Here is a 7,975-nt window from a genome sequence, read left to right as displayed (position 1 = left end):
TGAAGGGGTGGAATAGAGGGGACAGAAGCTGGTCTTTCCATTCATACCAGGATGTATGTATGTATGTATGTATGTATGTATGTATGTATGTATTTTTATTCTTTCTTTCTTTTTCTTTTCTTTTCTTTCTTTCTTTCTTTTTTTTTTAGAAAGAGAGGGAGAAAGAAACATCAATGTGAGCGGGAAACATCAATAGGTTGCCTACTGCCGAAACCGGTTTGGCTCAGTGGATAGAGCGTCGGCCTGTGGACTGAAAGGTCCTGGGTTCGATTCCGGTCAAGGGCATGTACCTGGGTTGTGGGCACTTCCCCAGTGGGGGATGTGCAGGAGGCAGCTGATCGATGTTTCTCTCTCATCGATGTTTCTAACTCTCTATCCCTCTCCCTTCCTCTCTGTAAAAAATCAATAAAATATATTTTTTAAAAAAATAGGTTGCCTACTGTACAGGCCCGGATCTGGGATTGAACCTGAAATCTAGGTATGTGCCTTGCCCAGGAATCGAACCATTTGGTGTTTGGGACAACACTCCAACCAACCGAGCCACCCAGCCAAGGCAGGGTGTATTTATTTTATTGAGGACAGGCAATAAAGATTTTAATAAATGTAAAGATACAGATTAAAATGCGCAATTCTGAGTCTTGAAAAATTCTAAATTGTAAAAATACTTCTATTTCTTATCCCTGAGTGCTTCTCAATTGTTCTTGCTGCAAGGTGCGCATATAAGGTCATATTTAGGTATTTGTATAAAATTTCCTCATGAAACCTCTTTCAGCCTTTTAATAAAAAACCTGAACTTTCTTTCATGAATATAATTTTTAAAAATATTATTTTTTTATTGATTTCAGAAAGGAGGGGAGAAGGAAAGAGAGAAACATCAATGATGAGAGAATCATTCATTGGCTGCCTCTTGCACACCCCCCCACCGGGGATGGAGCCCAAAACCCAGGCATGTGGTCCCAACTGGGAATTGAACTGTGACCTCCTGGTTCATAGGTCAACCCTTAACCATGGAACCACACTGGCCAGGGATGAATATAACTTTTAAAATTAACTTTTATGCTTATAATAATTATATACAATTACTGATTGAGAAATTTGCTAATGGTTTCGTGAAATTCTTTTTAATGTTATGAAATGTTTATAAACTTTAATGATATATATTTTTTTAACTGAGCTGTAACAGCAAAGTGAACAGTTTTTAAGTTTTTACATATGTGTAACTCTTTACATGTGTGTGGACCTTTGTCACCAGCACCTAGGCCAAAATACAGAACATTCCCATCTCCACAAAGGGCTCCCTCATATCATTTTCCAGTCATCTTCCCCACCCATTTATTCCAATCACCGTATTTATTTGGCTTATTCTTGAACTTCCTATCGATGAAATTGTACAGAATGTACTCTTTGTGTCTGGCTTCTTCTGTACAATATTACATCTGTGAGATTTAACCCTACTGTTTACTGGATCAAATTATTCCTTTTAAAAAAATTGTTGAGTTGCATTCTATTGTATGAATATACCACTATTTACCTATTCATTTTCCTATTGATGGACATTTGGTTGATTTCAAATTTCCTCAATTTCCCCCCTATGATCTCTCAACTTTTTATTGGCTTTTTACCCCTCGAGGGTACCCCACTTCTGCTGCCTTAATGCCTTGGAATTCTGGTGTCGTTGACCTCAGACCCCACTTTGCCATCAGTGGTGGTCTTTTTTTTTTCTTCTTTTAATTTGTATTTATTGATTTTAGAAAGAGAGAGGGAGAGAGAGAAACATAATTTGTCGTTCCACTTATTTATGCATTCCTTGGTTGCTTCTTGTATGTGCCTTGACCGGCAACCTTGACATATTAGGCTGATGCTCTAATAAACTGAGCTACCCAGCCAGGGAGGTGGTGTTTCTTTCGGATGGATTGCACGGCGTTGCTGTTGTCCAGGGTGTCACCAAGATCAGCGTCCTCCCCTTCTCCCAGAGGCTGTGGTAGGTGGCGACGCAGCCTCCAGCCTGACCTTGGCGTTCAGCAGGGCCTTGTACTCGGCTTGGTGCTGCCCCTCTGCACCTCATAGTGCATCTCCAGGTCCCTCAGGCTGTCCTCCTAACTGGCCTTCAGATTTCTCCCTGAGTCCAGGGGGATCTCCAAGGACTGGACCGCACGTCTCAGCTTTGTGAGTGTCATCTCAGCGGCTCCTGTGTCAGTGGTCGGGGAGGTGGCCACTGTGGTGCTGTCCTCAACCTGCTGGACGAGTGCTTGTCCAGCTCCTCTCGGTTCTCCCGAGCCAGCTCGTCACACTGGGCCCCGATGTGCGCATGATCTCGCCGAGGTCCCGAGATTTGGGAGCATCCAACTCCCCGGTCAACCCAGAGTCTGCAATCTGGTTTCGTAGACCATTTACTTCCGCCTCGTGGTTCTTCTTCAGGGAGAGCAACTCCTCCTTGAGAGCCTCGATCTCTGTCTCCAGAGGCAGCCGGGTGATATTGGTGTCATCAGCGACCACTGATGGCGCTCTCCAAACACAGGCACGTGGCCAGCTCTGTCTCCTACTTGACTCTGAAGTCCTCAGCAGCAAGACGGGCATTGTCAATCTGCAGAGCGATGCGGGCATTGCCCACAGCACGTGCAAAGATCTGAGTCCTTAGGTCCTCGATGGTCTTGAAATAATGCCCCGGTCTCTGACCCGAGCTCCCTTCTTCAGGAGTTCTGGATTTTGCTCTCCAGTCCCCCATCCTCAGCCTCCAGCCTTCTCACCTTGTCCAGGTAGGAGGCCAGGCAGTCATTCGGGCATTGCACAGTCTCCTTCTTGCTCTGGATGCCCCCTGTGCCTCCCACACCCCTGGCCATCCCCGCAGCCAGGTCCTCGGACCCCCACTGCCCCGCACGCTGGTAAAGACAGGCCCAGGAGCCCAAGCCCCCAAAGCTGGCTGTGCTGCTGGCCTGCAGGTTCAGTGGCTGGGCGACTGCATGGAGCCCAGCATCTGCTAGTTTTATGTAGAAGCTGGACCAGGTGCTGAAGCTCATGTTCTGGAAGGAAGTCAAGAGGCTAAGACTCCGGTTCAAGTAGCAGTCCAATTTCCTCAAATTCTCGATAGGCGCAATTGACAGGAAATTTTGGGTGCACACAAACAGGTGGCAAGAAATTAAGAACAGCCCTGATCGGTTTGGCTCAGTGGATAGAGCGTCGGCCTGGGGACTGAAGGGTCTCAGGTTCGATTCTGGTCAAGGGCATGTACCTTGGTTGTGGGCACATCCCCAGTAGGGGGTGTGTAGGAGGCAGCTAATCGGTGTTTCTCTCTCATCGATGTTTCTGACTCTCTGTCCCTCTCCCTTCCTTTCTGCAAAAAATCAATAAAATATATAAAAAAATAAATAAATAAAAGAAATTAAGAACAAGCCATCTTTGCAAATCACTCAAAAATTACAACAAGCAAAATTATACTTTGCAGGAGATAGGAAATGTAACACCACCTTTGGCAAGTCATTCACGATGACAGGTGAGATTATATTGGAAGACTCCTGTTTTCCCTCTTCGTTCACTGACAAATCTAAGCTTGAACATTTCTCCTAGTGATATGCATGGATTTTGAATCCAGTTGGATATTTTTCTAGCAGGAATTTCAAATAATGACGATGCCCTTGTCTTCAGGACGTGCTTGTGTTTTTAGAGTCGTCACCCCGCTGCTGACTTGGTCCCTACTACAGGGGCACCCTGGCTGCAAATTGCTACCCATGAAGACGGGGACTTGGGGCCTTTCCCTGGAGCTGTCTCCACCCAAAGCCTTCTTCTGTCTCCCTGTGTATTGTCTCTCCTTATTATAAGGACACCATTGAATGTAGGGCCCACCTATTCCAGCATAGTCTTAACATATCTAATTACATCTGTTTTATTTTTTTGCCAATAAAATTTTATTTATAAAGACAGGCAGGGGGCCAGATTTGGCCTAGAGGCTGTAGTTTGCCAATTCTTGTCCTATAGGTTGGAGTATATAACCAATAACCTAACGGTGGGCCTATGGCAGATGTAATGGAAAAAAAAAAGTATTAAAGTGCATAGGAAATTGTCAGAGAGCAAGGCCACAACAGGGAGTCAAAAGATAAAAACTAAAACAGGTTAATACTAGAAGGAATAGTTAAGTGTTGAAGATGGTTGGCTACTGGGGGTAGGCTATTAGTGGGCTTTGAGGAGGCAGAGGTGTTATAAACTTTTATGACCGTTTTGATATCCAAACAACGACAACAAAGATGTATATGTATTACCTTAATAAAAAAAAAAAAAGTAAAAACTTAAAAAAAAACCCAGTCAACTAAGGTCAGGGCACTCAATCTTTACTGCCTATATTGTCCCAGATTCTGTGGTATAGTCTCTCTGGGCCTGTGGAGTTCCCACCAGGGGGCGCTGTGAGAAAAGTTACAGTTTTTCTCTGTAAATAGAAAATAACGTAAGAATCACCCTGGCTACCGTAGGACTTGCCAATCTACCACCCCAGGGGCTGGATCCGGCCCTTTACCTGAATTTGTTTGTTGTTTTGCTATTTTATTTTTATTGAGGTATAGTTGATATTTAGTTTCAGGTATACAACATAATGATTTAATGTTTGCATATATTGCAAAAATGTTCACCACAATAAATCTAGTAATCATCTGTCACCAAACATAAATACAGAATTTTTTTACTTGAGATGAGAACTTTTTTTAATTAAAAATTTTTAAATGTAAGTATATACTTGTTATATGAATTTCGGTTATACACTATAGTGATTTAATAGTTTAGTGTAATCACTCCACTAATTCTAGTGATCACATGTCATCGTGTAAACTTATCACAATATTATTGACTATATTCCCCTTCTCCTTTACATCCTTCCCCCACCCCCTCCCTCTGGTAACCTCCCCTTTGGTCTCTGTTTCTATGAGTCTATTTTTTTTTTAGATTTCACATATAAGTGAAACCATATGATATTTGTTTTTCTCTGCCTGACTTTTCCCACTTAGCATAATACCCTCTAGATCAGTGGTTCTCAACCTTGGCTGCACATTAGAATCACCTGGGAATCTTTTTAAAATACTGATTTCTGGGCCTCATCCTCTGGAAATTCTGTTTCTTTGTTATGGGGTGGGGCCACAACATTAGTAACAAAGAAACTGAATTTCCGGAGGATGAGGCCCGGAAATCAGGATTCTAAAAAGATTCCCAGGTGATTCTAATGTGCAGCCAAGGTTGAGAACCACTGCTCTAGATCCATCTCTTGTTGCAAATGGAAGATTTCATTCTTTTTTATTGCTGTGTGATATTTCATTGTATGTCGGTAGGTGTGTATATCACATCTTCTTTACCCACTCGTCTATCAGTGGACAGCTGGCTACTTCTATACCTCGGCTATGGTAAGCAGAGCGGTAATAAACATAAGGGTGCATGTATCTTCCCCAACTAGTGTTTTCATTTTCTCTGGATGAATACCCAGAGGTGCTGGGTCATATGGTATTCTATCCATTTTCATTTTGAGGGGTCTCCCTACTTTTCCCCCCACAGGAACTGCAGCAGTTTGCAGTCCCACCAACAGTGCACAAGGGTTCCCTCTCCCCCACATCCTTGCCAGCACATGCTATTTGTTGACTCTTTGATAGCAGCCATTCTGCCGGGTATGAGGTAGTATCTCACTGTGGTTTTGATTTGCATTTCCCTGATGATTAGTGACGGTGAGCATCTTTTCATGTCTGCTGGCCATCTGAATGCCTTCTTTGGATAAATGTCTTTCATGTCCTCTTGACTATTTTTTTATTGGATTTAAAAAAAAAATTCAGTTGTATGAGTTTCTTATATATGTTGGATACCAATCCCTTAGCAGATGTATCATTTGCAAATGTATTCTCCGGTTCAGTGGGTTGTCTTTTGTTTTGTTGAAGGCTTCCTTTGCTGTGTAGAAGCCTTCTAGTTTGATGAAGTCCCATGTGTTTATTTTTGCTTTTGTTTCCCTTGCCCGAGGGGATGTACCCAAAAAGATATTCCTCAGACGGATGTCAAAGTCTACTTCCCAGGTGGTCTTCAGGAATTTTATGGTTTCAGGCCTTACATTTAAGCCTCTGCTGCATTTTGAGTTTATTTTTGTATACGGTGTAAGAGAGTGGTCCAGGTTTCCCAATGGCACTTCACAATATTGAGTCTTCAAACCCGTGAACAAGATACATGGCTCTGTTTATTTTGGTCTTTACTTTTACTCAGCAATGTTTTCTATTTTTCAGTCTTTCATATGTTTGTCAGATTCATCCCTAAGTAGTTCATATTTTTTGATACTATATTAATGGTCTTATTACCTTTGTAAGATTTTTTTATCCTTACCTGAGGATATGTTTTTTATTAATTTTAGAGAGGGAGGAATGGAGAGAGAAACATTGATCAGTTACTTCCCATATGCATCCCGACTGGGGATCGAACACACAACCCAGGTATGTGCCCTGACTGGGAATTGAACCTGAAACCTTTTGTTGTATGGGCAATGCTCCAAGCAACTGAGCCACTCGACCAGGGTTTTAATGGTATTATTTTTTAATTTTATAATTTCAATTTTGTTGTTAAAATACAGATATGATTGATTTTTTTGTGTTGATCTCGTATCCTGTGGTGGCGGGGGGCCTTTAAGATGCCTTGCAGCTTTTGCCTTCGGCCTTCGGAACTTGCCCTGATACCATCATCTGGATACACAAAGATCTGGATTGAAAGACACGGAAAGGAAAGGGCCCAACTGGAAAATAACAAATGGCTGTATGTTAAGCCACTACACTTTCGGATGGTTTGTTATACAGCAATAGCTAACTGATACAAGAGTTTAGGCGGAGTCACAGTAAAAAAATAGAGTTTAGAAATTCTCATAGAGACAAAATTACAAACAGAAACAGCCAATAAGAAGTCAGGATACAAGTCGGGCATTTAGCTAGAATCAAAGAAGCAAGGCGGGTTCGATGAGCCAGGCAGGCAGAAGACTAAGCCCCAGTTACCTGTAAGGGAATTCACTGCACTGAAGCCAACGGGGCCTTGGCCTGGGCGCAGTTAGAGCACTCTGGCTAGTTTTAATTCAGAGCAGCTTGAGCCTTCTTGGACTTAAAAGGCCAGGGGGTGTTCATCAGAGCTATTTCCTCTTTGTCAGAGGTTCTGGTCCACTGGGGATCATCTCAGTGTGAGGATAACCTTAGGGCCGCACGTAGAGATGGATGTCTCCCAGGGGTTCGGGATTTTTGTCTGAACATAGGCTTCCCCACTCAGGACCTTCGGGGCTTCTGCTCCGTTGTCTTCGACCAGGACAGGCTGCTGCAACTCTCAGTGGTTCTTTGTCAGTTGTTACTTTTTCTACACGTAGGAGTTGTGGGCTCTTCTTGCCCTGGGCTGGACACGGGGACTTCACCATCTGGGACTGCAGCCCTGAAGGGTCCAGAGGCCTGGCATTGCGGCTGCTCCCCTGCAGGCAGGGAGGTTCTCCTCTCAGGCCATGGTGCTAGGGGTCCCATGGGCGCCGCCGCCTCTCTCCCTTCCAGGCCCTGCTGCTTGGGTGTCTCCGCTCTTCCGTCCCCCACCCCACCCCTGCCACTCAAGGCCCACTATCACTTGTGATGAGAACGTTTAAGAGCTACTCTCTACATAGTATTGTTAATTAGAGCCACCATGACATACATTACATCCCCAGGACTAATTATTTTATAACTGGGAGTTTGTAAGTTTGTACCTTTTGACTCTCTTCACTCATTTTGCCCACTCCTCACCCCCCTCCCCAAACCCCACCTCTGGAAACAGCCTATCTGTTCTCTGTGTCTATGAGTTCATGTGTGTTTTTTTAAATTGTTTTTAGATTCCACAAATAAGTGAGCTCATATAATATTTGTTTTTCTCTGTGTGACTTATTTCACTTAGCATAATACCCTCCAGGTCCATCCATGCTGTCTCAAATGGTAGGATTTCATTCTTTTTTAAAGCCAAGTAATATTCCATT

The 7,975-nt window shown here is 43.4% G+C and overlaps 1 protein-coding gene and 1 pseudogene across 2 annotated transcripts in view; one reads left to right on the top strand and one right to left on the bottom strand.

Annotated features, from left to right (window-relative positions):
- Positions 1-1,950: 1,950 nt before the first annotated feature.
- LOC308520186 (keratin, type I cytoskeletal 18-like) lies at positions 1,951-3,017 on the bottom strand (annotated as a pseudogene). The gene has a single exon. The product of its transcript is annotated as a keratin, type I cytoskeletal 18-like (transcript).
- A 466-nt stretch (positions 3,018-3,483) lies between these two features.
- The window catches only part of ACSBG2 (acyl-CoA synthetase bubblegum family member 2), a gene marked incomplete at both ends in the record, with an annotated part of 59,225 nt that continues 54,733 nt past the window's right edge, over positions 3,484-7,975 (top strand). The window contains one exon of the mRNA XM_081092719.1: positions 3,484-3,490. Coding sequence (XP_080948845.1) covers positions 3,484-3,490 — 7 coding nt within the window. The remainder of the gene's footprint in view (positions 3,491-7,975) is intronic.

Source organism: Myotis nattereri (genome assembly GCF_964212035.1).
Source record: "Myotis nattereri genome assembly, chromosome: 5".
NCBI lineage: Eukaryota > Metazoa > Chordata > Mammalia > Chiroptera > Vespertilionidae > Myotis > Myotis nattereri.
Note: the sequence above shows the minus strand (reverse complement) of the source record. Positions and strands in the feature narration are given on the sequence as shown.